This window comes from Lissotriton helveticus, chromosome 6 (genome assembly GCF_964261635.1).
Source record: "Lissotriton helveticus chromosome 6, aLisHel1.1, whole genome shotgun sequence".
In the NCBI taxonomy this organism is placed as follows: Eukaryota; Metazoa; Chordata; class Amphibia; order Caudata; family Salamandridae; genus Lissotriton; species Lissotriton helveticus.
The window spans coordinates 1,428,450,795-1,428,471,631 of NC_136067.1; the positions used below are offsets into that span (position 1 = coordinate 1,428,450,795).

Consider the following 20,837-nt stretch of genomic DNA (forward strand, 5'->3'; position numbering starts at 1 on the left):
TTTGCAAATAAGTGTGTTTCACAGCTTTTAAAAAAGACAGAGGTGTAAAACCAGGGCAGTGATAGAAAACCATGGCAATGGGCACAGGATGTACATGTCTCTACACATCTGAATGTGAATATTCATTTACAAACACAAGTGGCATTTTCTAGGTTCCCAAAATGGTGTGTGAAAGAAATTGCATTACTGGTTGTGGGAGTTGTACGCCTACCCTCTCAAAGGGAGTGCCAATGACAGGTTATAGGGCCAGGGGAGCTTTTAATTTTTCCCTGACTTCCCACTGGCCTGGCAGGTGGGACAGGACCAACAGAATGCATCTGAGGCCATCTTTATCCTGGGCCAATGGAAGTGGGCACAAGCCTGATGAAGGTCTTGTCTTGCCCTCAATATTCTGCCTGGGGTATGTCATGAGCCAAACTCAGTAGGAAAGTTCTGTAACACTGGGGGGCGACCAGCAGATGGGCTGCCTGTGTGTGCAGTTTAAACTACACATCTAGACTCTGCAGTGGCAAGCCTGAGGCATTTTTAAAGGGCTACTTAAATTGGTGGCAAAATTAGTGCTGCAGGCCCACGAGTAGCATTTAATTTACAGGCCCTGGGTACATGGAGTGCCACTTTACTAGGGACTTGTAAGTAAATTTGATATGCCAGTTAGGGTAAAGCCAATATTATTATGTTTTAAGGAGTGAATACATGCACTTTAGCACTGGTTAGCAGTAGTAAAATGCTCAGAGTCCTAAGTTCAGCTAAAACAAGATCAGTAAAAATGGAGAAGGAAGGCAGAAAAGCGTGGGGGAAGACCGCCCTAAGGCTGATAAGGCTTACAGTAGGCTTTAAGCAGACATATCTAAATAAGTTTAAATGCTTACATCGGCTCTCTAAGATTTAAGTTACAAAAAAAACGAATTACATAAGTTTGAAGAGAATTTTGCAATAAAGCTTTTTAACCTTTATCTAATTTACATGGTCTTTTGATCACACATAACCTTTACAATGTTGCTGAGTAAATGCCTGGACAAAATAAATATCTTTGAGTACATGCTCAAAGCAAACCTAAGGAGAACCTTAAAGAGAATCCCTTCAATGTGTGTGCCAACTTGGCAGTAAACTAAAGTTACAATCACCTAGCTTCAGGGGCTAACTAAATCACAAAGAATCCACATCCAATATCTGCACCTTTACAAAAGTAGTAAAGACATTATCAAATAGTTTTCACAAAACTTCTTGGGTTGAAATTGGAAATTGTTATATTGAAATCAGCAGTTGCTCATTTATTGAGGCAAGCTGGATTTTTCACAAGGATCCTGAGATTTCAGACATAAGGGAAGGGAGGTAATTCGGTTTAGTAGCCAGGTCTGCTGGATCAGTGGGCTAATGAAGCCACTGCACAAATTTGCGTTCATATTGAAGTCGTTTCAACTAGAAAAAATTACTAGGATGTTAGCATAATCAATTTTTTTATATTAAATACCATGAATTATTTTTAAATGATTTTAAAAAGAGCATTTATATAGTTTGAATTTCTCAAAGACTACCAGAGCTCTATCAGAAATAAGAATTCTATCACTTTAAAAGAAATATAAGTGTCAGTTTTAGCGAAATATGTAATGAATAAAGAATCCTACAGGCAATATCGTCCGTTCCTTTGCTAGATGTTGGAACTCCTGGAAGTTGAAATCAAACTCGCTGTCAAAGGCAAGCATCTTTTGTTCTTCTCCGTTTCGAAAATGGCGCGTCATGATCGCTTCCCCTGCAAGGTGGGCATGCAGCAAAACAGCAAACACATGGATCCCACTCGGCCTCTCGCTACCCAGGGCCTGTTTGGGAAAAGAAAAGGTTCAACGAGTAATCACCCTGGTCAAAAGCGAAACTTTAGGGTAAGTTAGAGCTTCTCTAAACAAGAATAATGAATGCCCTTATAGTATATAGTATGACCATCAATAGTTAGATACAACCATTCACTTTATTTTCTATAAAATCCTATTACTCATATCAAAACTATTCTCCTGAGACATATCACTGACATCATAATATCTCTTTTGATCATTGTGACACTCACTTATTACCTGCTACCTCCTCTGTTGTCCATTGTGGGTCTGGGTGACCAATGCTTTTGGGCATCTGACTATAACAAATGTGCTAAAAAAAGTAATATGTGATTCAGGCCTGTATTTATCATTTTTTCATGCAGTGCAAAGCAGCAAGCCACCTTCCTGTGATGCATGAAAAGGGCAGGAGTTTGCTGTACTTAACATCATAGGTCATATTCCTGTCTTTTTCTAGCGCTGGTGCACTTTTGACTGTCTAGCACCAAAACAAGCACCCTAGCATCATGGTGCAAACATGCCTGCCTTGTAGGCAGTATTGTTTTTGTGTAGAAAGGTACAAATTCCTGCATAAAAACAATCCTAAGAGGAATTTTTCTCTTTAGATGTGTGCTGCAGAATGCAGCACACGTATGAAGTGGAAAGAATATGGAGAAAGGAAGATATTTCTCCTTGTTATGCCACACCTGGGGAGGTGTAGCATTTCGAGACATTCCCAAGTCTACCACTAATGGTAAATCTGGGAATGCACCACAAATGCTTCACACATGGAACCCCTCCTTGGGGTAGAGTAACGCAAGGCAGTGATTTGCACTCCCTTGCGTTACTCTAGATATATTATTGAGCCATGTAGAGCCATGCAAGGAGGCCTTGCGTGGTTTGATAAATCAGTCTTACGTTTATGTCTCCCTTGTGCCCCCTTGCATGGCTCATAGATTTCACAAAACTTTGATAAACCTGGCCCTCAATGTTTAACATCTTGATTTAGTGAGTAGGAGTTAATTTAATTTTCAAAGATCAAGCTGCAATTATGAAAATCTGCAACTTGGGTCTATTGTGCACCAAGTTTGGGTTTGTTGTTAGAAAATTAAGGGAGAGGGCAAAGTTCTACAAAATGCAAAGAACACCCAGAAACTGTGTGTGTTAAAAAAAAATTCCAGCTACTAGTTCCAGCCTGGTAACACATGTGAAATGCACTCCTGCAAAAGATAAGAGCACAGGCCTTCCTGGGTGTACAGGAATAGAAGTGAACATCCCCATCATACTTGTTAGTTGTACATACACACATTTTAGCAATATGCACCTGTGAAGATTTCACATATGCTCAAGGTAATCTTTATGTACACCTGCTGTAAGAAATTGAGTTGTTGCTTGACTGGGGTGTGACCCATGGTCAAGCAGCAGCCATACTCCTTGTCAAGGTAGGCACAAGAAAACCCAAAATGAACCTGTACACGACCACCTGGTACCTTGACACAGAACAATCAGGCTTAGTTTAGAGGCAATGTGTAAAGTATTTGTGCAACACTTCAAATAGTAAAACAGGGAATACATCACACAAAAAGAATACACAGCTGAATATAATACATAGAACAAGTTCTAAATGACAATCGTCCAATCAGTAGAACCAGAGATATGAATTTTTAAAGAATAAAGTATAAATAGCTCCTAAAAGCATAAAGCCACAACGGCGTCTATTTGGTCATGCTGGACTGAGTCAAAGTCAAAAGTTCAGGCCGAACGCGATGGACAATAGGTCGGATACAGTCTAAGATTAGCCCCGCTGAAGGTTTACCTTCTCAAGATTTGTGTTAAGAATCCCATTCAAATTTGAGATGCCGTAGTGCAGAGAGACAGGCTGGCTGTGGCTCATTCTGATTCTCAGTGTGAGCAGCATGGTCTCGGCGAAGAGCCCAAAAGCCTTATTTAAGATTGGTGAGCCACACCAAGGGTCCAGGACCTGAGAGGTACCGCTTAAGGTGTCAGGAACTTGGTGCAGCTGGGTCCAAGAGCTGCTTGGGGAAGCCTTTAATTCCCCGGAGGCTCAGATCAGGAGGCCAGCAGACTATCCCTTTGAATCACTCTGGGATCTTGGGTTCAAGATGAAGCTGCATGTCCAGTTCTATTTCCCAAGGCAAGAGGGCAGCAGATCCGCACAACAGGGCAGCAGTTCCTTTATAGCAGCAGTCCAGCAGAGTGGCAGTCCTTGTAGCCCAAGGATCTTCTTTCTGGCAGAATATCCACAGGTCCAGAAGTGTTTTAAGCCCCGATTGTGCTTTTGAAGTAGGGTAGAAGTTTCTAGATATTTCCTTTTGAAGTTCCGAGTCCTGGCTCCAGACTAACCTAACTACAGGGGGTATGCAGCCCTCTGGCTAGAGGCAGAAATGCCCTATTAAGTGTAAGTGGGGCTGGGTCCCTCTTTTACCTCCCATCCTGCCAGTGATGGCCTATTCAGTCATAACTAAGCTCCCTATTGTGTGTGAGTGCCCAGGTGGAATACATAAAGCTTAACTGTCAGATACATCCAGTCACGTGGGCCTAGGACAGTCTACAAGCATGAAATGGCTAAGGCAGGAAAAAAACAAGTTGGCATTACAATTCAAAATCTGACTTCACCATATGTTAGGATTTTAAAATGTGATTCCAGAGACACCAAACAACTTGAACTGGTTTCCTCTTCCCATTTGAAATTACACTCCTAGAATGCAATAAGGTAACTCAAATGTTTTCTTATGGCATAGGAAGGCCTTGTAGTTGTGAAAACACATTTAAGAGTCTTTCACTACTAGGACATGCAAAACGTAAAATTGCATGTCCTTCTTTTTAAGTACATTGCACCCTGCCCTCTGGGCTGTCCAGGGCCTACCCTAAGGGTGGTTTAAATGCTTCAAAAAGCAAGGTTGGGGCCTGGCAAAAGGTTTATTTTGCCAGGTCAAAACGGAAGCTTAAAACTGCACATACACAGACTGCAATGGCAGGCCTGAGACATGTTTAAACGGTTACTTAAGTGGGTAGAACAAACATTGCTGCAGACCCACTAGTAGCATTTAATTTACAGGCCATTGGCACATGTAGTGCCACTTTACTAAGGACTTAGAAGTAAATTAAACTAAACTATGATGGGAAACCAATCCCAAATAAATGTGTATTGGATCTGGTTCTTCCTGCATGGTCACCCCAGATTTTTGCCTTCTTGTGCCTTCCTTTGTGGAAGCCATTTTTTTGTCTTTTGGGACTTTGTGCACGTTTCCCATGCTATCCAGTGTTAAAGTGCTTGTGCTCTCCCTTTTAAAACATGGTAACATTGTACTACAACTGACTGGTACATTTAATTTACTTGCAACTCCCCAGTATATTGAATTACATGTACTCACGGCATGAAATTGAATGATACTGCTGGGCTGCCACCCTCAATTTTTCACCCATTAAGGTAGCCTCTTAAAACAAGTCTGACCCCTGTCACTGTAGCCTGTAGTGCTGTTTTATACTGTCATTTCGACCTGACAAGTAAACCTTTAGCCAGACCTAAACCTTCCTTTTTAATACTTTTAAAACACCCCTAAAGTAGGCCCCACAGGCTCACAGGCTAGGGTGCATGGTATTTAAAAGTTATGACATATGTGTTTAAATTACACATGTCCTGACTGTAAAAAAATCTCTTTAAGAAGATTTCCATTGGTGTAAGGTGCTGTCTCTCCCTTGGATCAGGGATCTCCAATGTTGTTCCTGGAGGGTCGAATCCATGCCAAATTTTGAGGAATACTACATTTTTCTAAATGTCTATATGCAAAAAATCTGGCATAGATAAGGCCCGCCAGGATCGACATTGGAGAACTAACATTGGGTTACCTTGTTACACGTATTAATTGATAGCTTCAGTTTGAAACAGATAGAGAAATGGTTCTTCAACTCAAAACGCAAACCCTGAGGAAGGGGCAGAACTGACAAGAAACACTATAGGGAGTAGGCCATGGAATGTCCTCACACAAAGGCTGATACCAGATATAAAAGTGGCAACTACAGTACCTCTCATCAGAACACTCCTTGACCTGTGGAAGATTCTGATGAAGGACTGACCTTGTGTCTCAAGGAGGATGATTGGAACTGCTTGTCTTGAACCCTGGCCCAGGGGTCAGTTGGCTGTCATCGAGCTGCAGGGATACAACATGCTTCCAGAGGACCTGCTTGAGCACTGCTGCTGGTCTTTGCTTTCCTGATCTCCAAAATGTTCCTCCAAGGTCCTGGGCCCTTGGCTGGCATCAGAGTGTACTTCTCCTGAAGAAAAGATGAAGATATTGAACTTTTGGGCTCCTCTCAACTGCACTGTGACTTCTTTGTGCTGAGAATCAGCCGCTCATTATGACCGCCAACGTAAAGCTTCAGAGAGACCTTCACTTTGCACTGACAGTGACAGTATACATCGGACGCGCAATTACTGCATATGTGAAGAGTTCTCAGGACTGAATTAGTTTCCCATTTCAGTAAAGAAGAAATCGAAATGTTGAAGTGAAAATATATTTTTGTTCATTTTTGAGCTCTGAGGGACATTCTATATAGGTGAAAATATCAGTTAGGACATACCATTTTAAATTAACAAGACTGTAGCAATTCAACAGTTATCTCAAGTAACTCCATCGTTTGCCCTAAAGTACAGCACAGTGCTGTCATCAATGATGTCATTTCAAATGTTGCATTGATGTTATAAATGATGTCATATAAGATGCAGTTATATAATATGTGTGGTAATTAGCAGTGTCAGGGGCATAAGTTATAGTTACTTTAGGGGAAATGTTGGAGTTACTTGAGATAACTGTTGAGTTTTGTTAATTTTAAATGGTATATTTTAACTGACATTTTCACCTAAGTAGAATGTCCCTTTGAGCTTTGTTTTTTTCTGTGAAATTCTAAGATATTTGCAAATGTAAAGAAAGATATTATTACAATTCCTATCTATAACATCACTTTAAGCGTTGTTTTTTCAGTGAATTTCTATGTTTTTTAATGTAAGGTAAGATGTCCATTGATGCGCATGGCGGGGAGTTCAATGCAAATTGAGGCCTGCGGGTGTGCTTTGCTTACTATGTCTTGTAAAAAGCAGTGGGCCTTTTCACTTTACCAAGGGGCCAGAACATTAACATATATAAAGTAGACATATTGGCTTGGTCAAAAGTCACCAATAACTATAATCAAATGTATATATTAAAATTCACAAAAGGCAACTTTTGACAGTAAGGATTGTCAAAAAATGTTCAATAACAAAGAAACAACTAACATATTTTTGAGTTTTTGTAGCAAAACTTTCATGCCACAAAGTTCAGCTATAGGACTAACCTGAAAAGGTCCCTGCAATCCAGCTGAACAACATACAGCTCCAGGAATGCTTTAACAATATATGGTAAGCTCTTCTAGGGTCATGGATTCAATGACCCCGGAGACTTACTGTGTTCTTTTTTTTGATGTTGCTATGGAGCTTCTGTGCTCCATGCAGCCCTCCAGAATATTAAAGAAATTCTTGGTGGTACCCCTGCCCCTTCTAGGGGCACCACCAGGAATACATGAACAAAAAATAGTAGTAAAAGCCCTCACAGGCCAATATGTGGCATTCCTTGCCTGGATCAGTGAATAAAAAGTGAGAGATCCTGCCACTAATTTGTTATTCTTTTCTTTTTTTTGGGTGCCCAGGTCCCACCTGGGATACCCACACCCAACAGCCCCTGCCGGCTCCAGAGCAAGCATCTGTTGTGGGTTTTGGCGAGAGATGGACTTTTAATTTTTACCTTGTGTGCCCCATTGCCCACACGAGGCATCCACAATTCTTTTTTATTTTATCTAAGTTGGGGGCTGAGGGGGACCCTAAAGGACCGCTGTGGCCGCTGCCAGCTCAACAGGCAGCACCCATGGAGGGCGCCGGCGTAAGTTAGCAAATATTTTTCCTGTTGATTCCTGGTGCCCACCAGGTGCACCTGCAATAGAAAAATTGTTGGTGATGTCTGGGGGAGCCCCAAGGACCCTACGGTCACTCATCCAGGTGCATATGGTGCTTTGCTCCCTTCAGGACGGGATGAACTTTTTTCAAAAGGGATCCGTATTGTATAGCTCTGCAGGGTATGGCATGCTTTCTGTCTGATCCAATGAAGCTTTCAGTGCACAACTGGATTCTGCTGAGCTCTAAGTCACTCAGGGTCAGATCCAGTAAAGCTTTGTGTTGATCCAGTGAAGGTTTCAGCTGTGCAGTGAGGCTCTGCGTTGCTTCACATTGGATCTGATGGAACCTGCAATTAGACACAGAGAAGCATACTCTGACTACATCTACGGGTCTATGACCCTGAAGACAGCACCTGGGAGGTAGGACTCACTCCCACAGAATCCAGCAGAGGGGTCTAGTTGGGCCCGGTGAGCTGGAAAGCAGCTTCAAGAGGTGGTACGTCAACTGACCCTAGGAGTCACTTCCACAGTCCTGATTTCAAGGCAATCTTGTCCAGTTTTCCTTCTTCTGATTATAGAGCAATCCTTCTTCTGAATCTCGCGAGGTCCAGAAGTGTTCTGATGAGAGGTTCAGGGGTTGCCACTTTTATGCCATGCACCAGCCTGTGGTTGAGGAATGTCTAACCCTAAAATTGGTTCTGGTTAGTGCTTCTCTTTCCCCTGGGTTTAGCTGCAGTTTGTCTAGTGGAGCAAAGGGCAGGCAGGCACAGGTGTGAGCTGCATGTGCCAGTGACAGCGCAATTATCCTCTGAAGTCAGGGAAGGACTGGGTACAGCCCTTAGGCCTCTCTTTGAATCTAAGGAAGGAGCAGGTGTCGTGTTTTGGCAGCTCCTGAGTTAGCGTTTAGCACAGCTACACGGTCTTTTCTGTTAACTTGACCAAAACGAACGGGGGCCATTTTGAATCCCTCTGACTTCCGTGTTCTATGAACACGCTGCCTCGTGGTCAGTGTGCCCTTTTGTCCTTTTTTCTCGATACCCATGGTCCCTATTCTGCTCGGCAACAGGCTATTTTTAGTACTGGTCAAGCGCACATGCGCACTATGCATCAACTGGTCACTTTAGAATTATTAGCACTAACTGACCAGTGCTGTTGAACTCCTCCCACATGCTGGCTGTGTTCCAAAAATGACCTTATATGTACCTAAAATGTGTAACTTGTAACCGCCTATCTTTTTATTGCTATTAAACTGTATAAAAGAGGTCGCGCACCAATGTTCGGTGTGCTACTTCTTACATTGCCGAAGGGTGCTGTAGGAATGTATCACCACCCCATGGGGTCTTAATAAACTTGTCTTTTACCTTTTCCAGTGTCCGTGCCAACTTCTATACTAAGGTGTTAGAGAGTTTAGCAGAGTATGTAAGCCTGATTTGAACCCAACACCACAATTGGCGACCACGAAGGGACTCATCGGCGACTCGGATGCCCGAAGGAGAGGTCGTGACGAAGGTCAGGAAACTCGCCATGGACGCGTACGCTGCCACTGAGTGACCCGAGTCTCGGCACCCACGGTGTGTTTTCCCTTCCTTCCGATCTGACCTTCCAGGTGGCGCCGGTCTTCGACTGAGATTCTGATCTTGGATTGTCGTGATGTGCCGTTTTGGCTGATTTGACCACAGAACTTGGCAGTTGGACTTTGGACGTTTGAAAATATTTTGGTAAGCTTTTGATTGGTGAGGTAGTCTACTGACACTTACTGTGGCTTTTTGAATTTTGAATTTGAATTTGAATTTGTTAGCTAACGTTTGAATCTTTGAATTTGAATTTGAATATGTGAAGTGCACCTCACATAGGCAGGCATGTAGGGATATTTCTCTGATTTATTTGATTTGAACGGTACACCGCGTTAGGTGTCATTTTTGTAGTATCGCGTTTTCGTGGTACTTTTTGAAACATGCCTGTTTTTAGCACACTCCGTAGGATGTGCTGTTCTGAAAATGGTACCAATTATCGATTAAGTAAAAAACAGCCGGCTCCCCCAGAGGGGACTCCAAATCGTGAAATGTATGTCAAATTCGGTATTCCACCAATAATGTATAGTACATTATGGCATAAGTATACTAAGACTGATCGTGAATTACAGTGGCCACTATATGGGTCGTTTGACCTTCGAAAGGTACAATATGTAGAGCAGTGTTTGTTTCAGCGAAGGTCTAGACAAGATATGTTTGATTGTGTGCGTATGTGGGAGAAAGAGGTGCGTGAACGAGCGAAGCGTGAGGAAGCCTTGGCGGAGAAAGTGCAGCGGAAGGCTGCACATGACAAAGCTTTACAGCTACAGGAGAAGGAATTACAGGAAAAGGAAGAGAGGGAGAGACGAGAACGCAATTTACAGGTTAATGGTCAATTCCCTATCAGGCGTCCTCTTTATCCAGTCCTTACTAATGAAACAGATGATTTTTCATTACTAGATCGTTGTCCGCCTCCGTACGTCGCACCTACGGCTCCGAACGAGGAATCAGACGAGGATAGTGATCGAACACAGCGTACCAGGTTACATGCAGAACGAACAGCGGAATTACGTTCGTTTGCACGAAAGCTAAATATTAATACTGTTACTGTTTCTGACATTACTGCAAAAATGGAACAGTGGTCTGATCAGGAGCGACTGTATTTTTTAGATCATTTTGGAGATGAAGTTGTTGAGCGGTACAGAAAATATTCTCTCGAGTTAGAACCAAAGGAGATATCCGAGGGTCGTGAGAATTTTCGTAAAGGTCTTTTTGTTCTTTCAGATGCGGACGACTTCTTCAAGCGTTTGATTCAACTGCGAAATGAGGCGACACGACTACGGGAGTTGGCAAAGTCGAAGAATTCGTCTGCGTCCGGAGCCACGGGGATATCCAAAGAATGCCCTATCTTTGAAACAGATAAGATCGCTGCGATTAATGTTAGACCTATGCGAGAAGCTGCGCCTTTATATGTCCCTCATAAAGGGGATGGCACAGATGATGATAAAAGATCCAAAGATGCGAAAGGGTATTTTGTATATAATTGGGTTTATACGCCTTGGAATAGAGCAGATGTTATGGCACTTAAGAATGCTTTACCTGATCCCCGTAAAAATCCTGCGGCTTTTTATGAAAATGTTGAAAGCGCAATTTCTTCGTGTATCATGACGTTAGTTGATATTGATCTATTTTTCGGGTTGATATTGCCCCCTGATATGTGGAGAGCGATTCGTAAGTTTGATGACCACACGACTCTCGGGGCCACTTGGAAAGATCTTGTTCAGGCTGACTTGGATAGAGAACCAGCATGTAAGCCGTGTCAATTAATATTAGACCTTCCAGGGGCCATACTAACAAAATTAAAGACTCTTGCTCCCGCTAAAAAGATTGATTGGACTATATTAGCCTCTTGTAAGCAGAAGGCAGATGAATCGGTTTCCGATTTTTTCTCTCGCTTCGAGGAAGCGTTCCATGATTACAGTGGTCAATCATTGACAGAAGATACTGGCAGGCATTTATTCGTTGATAAGTATGTGGCTAATCTCCTACCGGAGATTGCGAAACGATTAAAAACGAGTGAAAGTTCATGGACCACAGCAACCCCTGCTTCTTTATTGACTATGGCTCAATATTATGAAAGACAGGAATTGGAGGCAAAAGAAAGTAGTGAAAAGAAAGCAAAGGATTTGAAGACGAAGGTAATGTTAGCCCAGGTTCAGGCTACGAGAGGAAACAATAGAGGAGGGCGAGGATCATACAGTAATGCTCCTCCCCCTCGTTCTGACATTTCTGTGAATCAATGTGCATACTGCAAACAGTTTGGACATTGGATTGCAGACTGTCCGGTGTTTCGAGAGCAGCGTAATTTGAGGGGACGAGGAAGTGAGAGGTCTAGAAATAATTATGGGGGGTCAAGAGGAGGTTATGGCACGAATGATCGCGGAGGATATGGAGCAAGGGGTCGTGGTCAGGCAGATTATAATACGTTTGATAATCGCAATCAATATCAGATAAATGAGGGTGGTTCTGTTGAACCACGGGATGAGCATTATGCATAGGACTGCGTAGGATGGGGTGTGGAATCGGTTGAGGTACCAGTTGATCAAAGGGGCCCATATATAGAAGCACATGTTCTGGGTTTTACTGATCAATTTCTGGTCGATACAGGAGCTACTCGTAGCGCTTTGTCCAAATACTTGGTTCCAAGGGCTCCCCTGTCTGGCGAGGTAATTACAGCAATAGGGTTCGATGGAACACCTACTTTTAGCCCACTGTCTCAACCAGTTGCATTTCATGTTGATAACTTTGCTGCCCTTTGTCCCTTTTTATTGTCTCCAAATACACCAGATAATATTATGGGACTCGATATGTTAAAGCACTTTCGGGCTACTATTCGCTGTGCCCCAGAAGGAGTGCGAGTTGTGTTAAATGAGAATTACCCAGAATTTGAGCGAGTGTGTTTTCTCCATGAATCTGAAGTATTGGCCTCCTTACCAAACACGTTGTGGGCCACTTCAGACACGGATGTAGGGCAGATGATAATTCCTCCAGTACGTATTACTGTGAAGGAGGGAGTATCTCTACCACGTGTCCCACAATATAAGATTTCCAGAGAAGGCGAACTTGCTTTGATACACATTGTGAACGATTTGATTTTGGCAGGAGTAGTTGAGGAAGTCCCCTACAATGTTTGCAATAGCCCAATTTTACCGATCCTTAAAAGAGATACAGATGCTAAGGTTTACCGTTTCATTATTGATTTGAGGGAAATAAACAAGATAGTAGTGCCTCAGTACCCGGTGGTGTCTGACATCACCACGTTGCTTACGTTGGTTCCATCGACGGCAACTACTTTTACAGTCATCGATTTGAAGAATGCCTTCTTTTCGATCCCTGTACATCCTGACAGTCGATATCTATTCGGCTTTACATTAAATAATAAATCGTACAGATTTTGTCGAGTTCCTCAAGGCTATACTGAAAGTCCTAGCATTTATAGTCAGGCATTAAAAAGACAGCTTGATTCCTTTGAATTACAAGATGGAGTGGTTCTCATTCAATATGTAGATGATATCTTACTTGCTGCAGATACGCCAGAACAATGTGAGAAGAGTACCTTTTCCTTGCTTTCCTTCCTGGCCAAACATAATCATAAAGTTTCGAAGAAAAAGCTGCAATATTGTAGACCAAAGGTGACCTACCTCGGTCATCTTTTGTCTAAGGAGGGCCGTGCATTGACACCAGATCGAATTCAAGCAATCCTAGACACTCCAGTCCCTCGCACTCAGAAGGATGTTCGTGCCTTTATAGGTTTGACGTCTTTTTGTAGGCAATGGATATTGGGCTTTTCACATATCGTTAAACCATTGTTGGCATTATTGTCTAAAGATACACCGATCCCCATTGAATGGACGGATGAATGTCAGAATGCTTTTGAACAATTGAGACAAGCTCTTTGTTCTGCACCAGTGTTGGGTACACCTGATTACACGAAGATCTTTACATTATATGTACACGAGAAGGATGGGTGCGCATTGTCAGTGTTAGTGCAGACACACGGAGACAAACAGAGGCCTTGTGCATACTTCTCGGCGGTACTCGACCCTGTGGCTCGAGGATTGCCTGGATGTTTTCGAGCAGTTGCAGCAACAGCAGTTGCGATACGACAAAGTGAGGGAATAGTTTTGTCACACAAATTGTTGGTGCTAGTTCCCCATGCGGTAGATGCGTTACTGAATCAAACGAAAACACAGCATCTAACCAGTGCCCGTCTGACAGGATATGAGCTAACGTTGTTGGCGCCGCACATCACACTAAAACGATGTGCGACACTGAATCCTGCTACTTTACTGCCGGATCCTGTTGCTGAGACCCAGAAGGAAGAACAACATGATTGTGTTTTTCTGACTGAGGAACAGACAAAGGGTCGTATCGATTTACAGGATACACCGTTTCCAGATGTAGATGGGGAACTGTGGGTTGATGGATCGTGCGTGAGGTTACCAGATGGTACGACGTCTGCAGCTTATGCGATCACGACACTTAAGACAGTGGTAGAGGCAGCACGAATACCTCAGAAATCGGCTCAAGCAGCTGAACTGATAGCCTTAACGAAAGCATGTGAGTTAAGTGCTGGACTATGTGTGAACATTTACACGGATAGTCGTTACGCTTTTGGAGTAGTGCATGATTTTGGCCTACTCTGGAAGGAACGAGGATTTTTGACTTCACACGGAGTACATATCATGCATGGAGAATTGGTACGCGATCTCCTGAATGCACTGTTATGCCCAAAGAAAGTTGCAATAGTCAAGTGCAGTGCACATAAAAAGGTGACGGACAAAATAGGGCAAGGCAATGCTTTCGCAGATCGCATAGCGAGAGAGACCGCTATGCTACAAAATAATTTCCCCATGTATGTGGTGAAGTCACAAGCCGAGCGGTGGCATGATTCTAGAGAAGAAATACTAGATATACAGAAGTCAGCATCTGCGGCAGAACTTATGAAATGGGCCACTGAAGGAGTATTGGATGATGAGGGTTGCTGGCGTAGTAAAGATATGGAGAGATGGAAACTACCCATGGCCTATTTACAAACAATGGTGCAAATGACACACGGGCTGGCACACATTGGAGCTCTCGCAATTACTAAATTGCTTACACGAGTTTGGGAAAATGCTGACATTGCTAGCACGGCTAAGAGAGTAGTTCAGACCTGTCTGATATGTTTACAGCACAATCCTGGACAAGGGACTCATACTCCTAAAGGAGGGTTTGTTCCACCTACTGCACCATTCGAAGTACTACAAATGGATTACATCCAGCTGGAGCGCTGTAATAATCTCAAGTATGTCCTAGTAGTGGTGTGTGCCTTCAGCAAATGGATTGAGGCTTACCCTACGAAAGACAATACAGCATTGACAACAGCCAAGGTGTTACTCAAGGAGTACTTCCCGCGCTATGGTGTTTGTAAACTTATGTGGAGTGATAATGGCCCTCATTTCATTGGGAAAGTAGTGGAGTACGTCCTGAAAGGATTGGGAATCAAGCAACGATTCCATGCTGTCTTTCATCCGCAATCAGCAGGGTTGGTAGAAAGATACAATGCAACTCTGAAGCTGAAGCTAGCAAAGATAGTGGCATCCACATCTCTGAAATGGCCGGATGCTTTGCCTCTGGCATTGCTGTCCATTCGATCAGTGCCACATTCTCGATCTGGCCTCACACCCTATGAAGTGGTGTTTGGAAGGCCGATGAATATTTGGGGAGTTCCAAAACCTCGTTTGATACATGATATGCCTTGTATAATGATGAACGATTATTTGGCACGATTAACAAATGATTTGCTTTCTATTCATCAACAGGTTCGAGAGGCGCTCCCTGATAACTCCACTGGTGAGGCTCACGATCTCCGCCCTGGGGACCACGTGATGGTCAAAGTATTTGAGCGATCCAGCAGCTTGGAACCGAGATGGCATGGCCCTGAGCAAGTGCTGCTGGCGACGCGGACTGCTGTGAGAGTCACCAATAAGAAGCGGTGGATACATTCAACGCACTGCCGACGTGTCTCTCCGGATCTGGTGAGCCCTGTGGTGCTATCCGACTACAGAAAGATTTTGGATACAGAAAAGAGCCCAGCTGTCACGTCTGATGAATTGGAGGGAGCCTTCCCGGACCACGGTGTTTCTGATAAAGTGAAGTACAATCTACGTCCCAGGAAATAAGATTCCTTTTGTGTTTTTGGAACTGGTTGGTAACCGCTCTGAGGTTTGTGAAACGGAAGCCGGGAATATCAAGGGGGGGGGATCAGTTCTGCCCAGTGTAGCGACACCCGTCTTGAATCCCGGAGAACAAATCAACGGCAGCCTCGGTTCAGAACCATCGTTTTTATTTTTCCCGCTTAGTGTTGCTTTTGAAGAGTATTGTTTTGTGAACTATGGCATCTCCTTCGACACGAAAAGGGAGAATTCTTGGTGCTGTTTTGTTTGTCTTGACCGTAGTGGTGATCGCCGTATTAGCTTGGACTATAGAACTATTGTTTCCCGTACGAGAACATTTGCTGTCCACCACTCCAAGTCCATCTGAACATTTTCATTTTACTTTGCCTTTTCACGAAGAAAGACATAGGCAGACTTATTTGAATAACAGCTTTATTCAGATTTTGCATCATACTCATAACATGACCAATACGTCCAATTGTTGGGTATGTGGAATGTTGCCCGGACATCAGAAGAAGGGAGGAACACCACTCATTCCTCTCCCGTTTTCTCATAATGGTTCTTGTCATGCTTGGTACACTCTTCTTTTTACTATGCGATGGCCAACGAAAGGTGGACTACTTTTTCGGTTGAATAAAATATGCTATAACGACAAAGATGGCTATCCGCACGCTGAAGGAACTAAATTTGAATGGGAAGAGTATCGTCCGGACAATGTTTCTACACCTCGTGTATATACGAATCAAAGACTTATAAATGTGACGAGCTTGCATATGATAACAGTCATTGATACAAAAGCAGATTTGTGTATTAGAAATAAAGGTACAATCCCTGTAGGCCGCAGTGAATGTAATATTACACTTACCTTTGATACACCAACTGGAATTGCATTTGTAGCTTCACGTAACACATATTTCATTTGTGGAAATAAGGGATACCATCGTCTACCATTGGGATGGTTAGGAACGTGTTATATAGCTTTTGTATTACCACCTGTATTTATTGCTCCTCCCATGTACCACAATGATTACGTTCTGTACCATGATTTCATACTGAACAGAGTTAAACGAACACTAGATTTTGATGAAATAGACCCGACTGATACCACTTTACAACAATATGTAGATTTCAACTTGGGGTTATTTTCATTCGTAGGAGCTGCACTGAATAGCAGGAAGATAAGGCGGCTTACACGTGTGGTGGAAGCTGTCGCTAATGAAACTGCCTCTGCTTTAGGGAATATTACTGAGGAATTGCAAATTACCAGAATTGTGGCGCTCCAAAATCGAATGGTTCTAGATGTGATACTAGCTGATAGGGGCGGAGCATGCCGCGTCATCGGAAGTAGTTGTTGCGTGTACGTACCAGATAACTCACCTTCCGTATATGATTCGATTACGAAATTACATAAGATAGCTGCTGAGATCCACCCAGAAAATGGAACATGGACCTTTTCTGGTTGGTTCTGGACCCTGCTTAGTACTTGGGGTTGGAAATTATTAACGATTCTCTGTGTTTTCATTGGAGTACTATTTTCCCTTTGTCTATGTATTCAATGTGGCCCTACATTATGTTCTGTATGTATCACAGCCTGTATTCCGTTTAAACGAGCTATTGTTAAGCAAGAGAAACTGATCAATGATGAAGTATTGAAAATAATGGCTATTAACATTGATGATGAACATTCTGACTACGTTCACTATGAGGTAGCTTTTGCTAAACGCTAAAAGGGCCGTCTGTCGTGTTTTGGCAGCTCCTGAGTTAGCGTTTAGCACAGCTACACGGTCTTTTCTGTTAACTTGACCAAAACGAACGGGGGCCATTTTGAATCCCTCTGACTTCCGTGTTCTATGAACACGCTGCCTCGTGGTCAGTGTGCCCTTTTGTCCTTTCTCGATACCCATGGTCCCTATTCTGCTCGGCAACAGGCTATTTTTAGTACTGGTCAAGCGCACATGCGCACTATGCATCAACTGGTCACTCTTTAGGAATATTAGCACTAACTGACCAGTGCTGTTGAACTCCTCCCACATGCTGGCTGTGTTCCAAAAATGACCTTATATGTACCTAAAATGTGTAACTTGTAACCGCCTATCTTTTTATTGCTATTAAACTGTATAAAAGAGGTCGCGCACCAATGTTCGGTGTGCTACTTCTTACATTGCCGAAGGGTGCTGTAGGAATGTATCACCACCCCATGGGGTCTTAATAAACTTGTCTTTTACCTTTTCCAGTGTCCGTGCCAACTTCTATACTAAGGTGTTAGAGAGTTTAGCAGAGTATGTAAGCCTGATTTGAACCCAACACCACACAGGGTCTAGCCCACAGGCTGTACTGCATAGAAGAGGAAAAACTTTCCCACACCCAAAGCCCTTTGTCAAATTTCTGAAAGAAATACACATCACACCACAGGAGTGCTATTAACAGTCATGTGACCTCACATACTGGGAAAAAAAGAGTATTGGTTTTAGGCAGGAAAATGTATACTTTCTAAATGTGGGATTTTTCAAAATAGTAATTTCAAATCCAACCTCACCCTTAAACACCTTTTTAAATTACAACTAAATCAGTTGAGGAACTATTGTTTCTAGCTGTAATAAAGTATATCACGAAGGCTAGCCTTGCCTCAGTGAAAAAAGACTTTGAGGGCTTCTCCACAATGGAATACGTAAAACGTAAGTGCACACGTCCTAATTTTTCAATATCATGCACCCCCGCCTATGAGATGTTAGGGAATACCTTAAAGGATGACATATAAATATTTAAAAAGGGAGGCTTAGGCATGGCAAAAGGATTACCTTGCCAGGTGGACATGGTAGCTTACAACTGCACTACAGGCTGCAGTGGCAGGCCTTAGTCAGATTTTACAATGCTAGTGGGTGCAAAATGAGTGTGCAGCCCACTTGTAGTGTTTGATTTACAGGCCCTGGATACATATAATACCATTTATTATGGAGTTATACATAAATCAAATGTGCTTAAAAGCGGTATACACATTTTAACATGTTTGGAAGGAAGAGTACAAACAATATATCACTGGTTAGCAGGAGTAGATTGTGCAGAGTCCTAAAGCCAACAGAGATGAGTTCAGTAAAAAAATGTGTTAGTGAAGGTAAAAATCTGGGGAAATGCATACAAAAGTATGAGTATGGGTATGAAAAAGGCTTTATTTCGATAAAAACATATCTTAAAAGTACAAAAGATAATCATTCATGTATATTATTGCAACTCCTCTGATAATCCAATAGGACGTCGGGCACTCAGAATCCGTGTTTATATAATCTCAGGATGTGTTTGGGCAACAAGTTGCCTTTGTCAACATAGTAAGTGCCATTTTGCTTTTGTGTTTCATATTCACATGGGATAAACGTCACCATAGACATAAAGATTAAATTATATACATGTGTCAATAAGTACGTAGAAAATCATAATATAATAAAATGCTGTCACAGTACATATGCTTAAATTCAGCATACCTTCGTGTTGCGGGGACTTGCATATGAATATATGACTTTAGAATGCAAACAATTACAATGCATGATTTTACAATGCAGTTTTTACATTGCAGCTACCATTACATTGCATGATTTTACAACGCATGCCATTACCACGCTTTTTAAAAACTACCATTATAATGCATTCCATTACAACGCATACCATTACAATGCATACCAACACAACGCATAATTCTTTTAGGGCAGCATTAGGGTAAGTGTTGGATAGTATAGGGGTAAACATCACTATTCCCATTCCAGTGCAACAGTAGGGATAGTGTTGGATAGCATAGGGGTAAAAATTTCTATTCCCATCTATGCCAAAACCAATACTCACCCTAAAACTAAAAAATCTCCATTACTTATCTTATGTGTTGTAATGGCACATGTTGTAATGGTATGCGTTGTAATGGCATACGTTGTAGTGACATGCACTGTAATGGCATGCAATGTAAAGGCAGTTGCATTGTATCAGTTGCGTTGTAAAAGCAGTGCGATGTAATGTCTGCATTGTAATGTATGTTTCCCCTCGCATACAATTCTCAGTGTTCGGGAGGCTACCCACAAAACATAACAATATGGATGGATTCACGAGTTAGACACATGTGTACTGGTGCCCCTGTAGGCTTATACATAGAAAGGTATGTGTCAATTTCAAGTATATATGTACACACTGCATCGTAGTCAATTTCATGTGCCATGCATAGATGTATATATATTACCTAGTGGCAGTCGCCACTAGGTAGTTATAGTCAGGATTGTATTTGTATAAGAAAAGTGTTTTTTTTCTTCTTATATCCTGTCACAATTTCATAAATCTCAATGAAACTTTCCAAAAAGGTGTTAGTTTTAACTAGTTTGTGCATGGAAAGTTGCAGGGTGACCATTAAGTGAGGGTCAAGGAAAAAAAGGAGGTTGTAAAACACAAACAAAAAAAACATTTCCATAGAAGACTTTAAGACAGGCTACCCCAAAAACTACTGAACGGAATTACAGAAAATTTGGCATGAATCTAGATCGTGGTCCACAGATTGTGATGTTTGCAATTTGGTGTAAATTCATTCAGTAGGTTTTGATAAATTAAGGATAAAAAAGAATTACTGGAGGGTTGGGACCATGAGAGGCTCAAGTGACTTTTGCATGAGAGCCAATTTTAAAATGGAGTATTCTGATTGGCCCAGGAAGCTTTATTTCCCATAGGCCAGACTCCTGCGGGAGTGAGTGCTCTGATTGTCTGCCAACATGAGGAAAATGTTACTGACAGCCATTACAGGACTCGGGGACCTAATCCCCATGTCCTGAAAAAATATAGATATATAAGGGGACAGGATATGGTTACCCTGACACCCTAAATCCCATGGAAGGAGCACAGAGGGACCCTCCCCGGGGCAAAAGCAAAGAAAAATTGGCAAAAAGGGATCCCCAAAAAATTGCGGCAGAGCCTCATTTATTAGGTTTATACACCCAGGGAGCCCATTCCCAGGGCTGCATTTATAAAGAGGAGGGGGCTACATGGGCTCCATCCCCAAGCCAATGAGTACAAAGGAAGCCTAACCCCAGGGCCAAAATGTGCATGCTGGAGGAAGGGGGGCCTGAGCCTCCAGAGGTCCTGGGAAGCCCAACCCCATAGTCCAAATTAATTTATATGGGGAGGTGAGCCACATGCCCCCCCCCTTCCTGAGCATCCAGAGGCCCCAGTGAGCCCACGTCTGGGGTTGAAATTAGTTTATATGGGGAGCAGGGCCATGCGGCTCCCCCTCCCTTGGTCCCTCTAAAGACCCCAGGGAGCCCACATCTGGGGCTGACATTTTATAAAATGGGACGGGGGCTGCGCTGACCACCTCCCCGAGCCATTAATTGGCC

The 20,837-nt window shown here is 42.7% G+C and overlaps 1 protein-coding gene across 1 annotated transcript in view; it reads right to left on the minus strand.

Annotated features, from left to right (window-relative positions):
• MOXD1 (monooxygenase DBH like 1) overlaps positions 1-20,837 on the minus strand; it is a 778,557-nt gene that overhangs the window by 119,964 nt on the left and 637,756 nt on the right. The window contains exon 8 of the mRNA XM_078647020.1: positions 1,626-1,817. Coding sequence (XP_078503146.1) covers positions 1,626-1,817 — 192 coding nt within the window. The remainder of the gene's footprint in view (positions 1-1,625; positions 1,818-20,837) is intronic.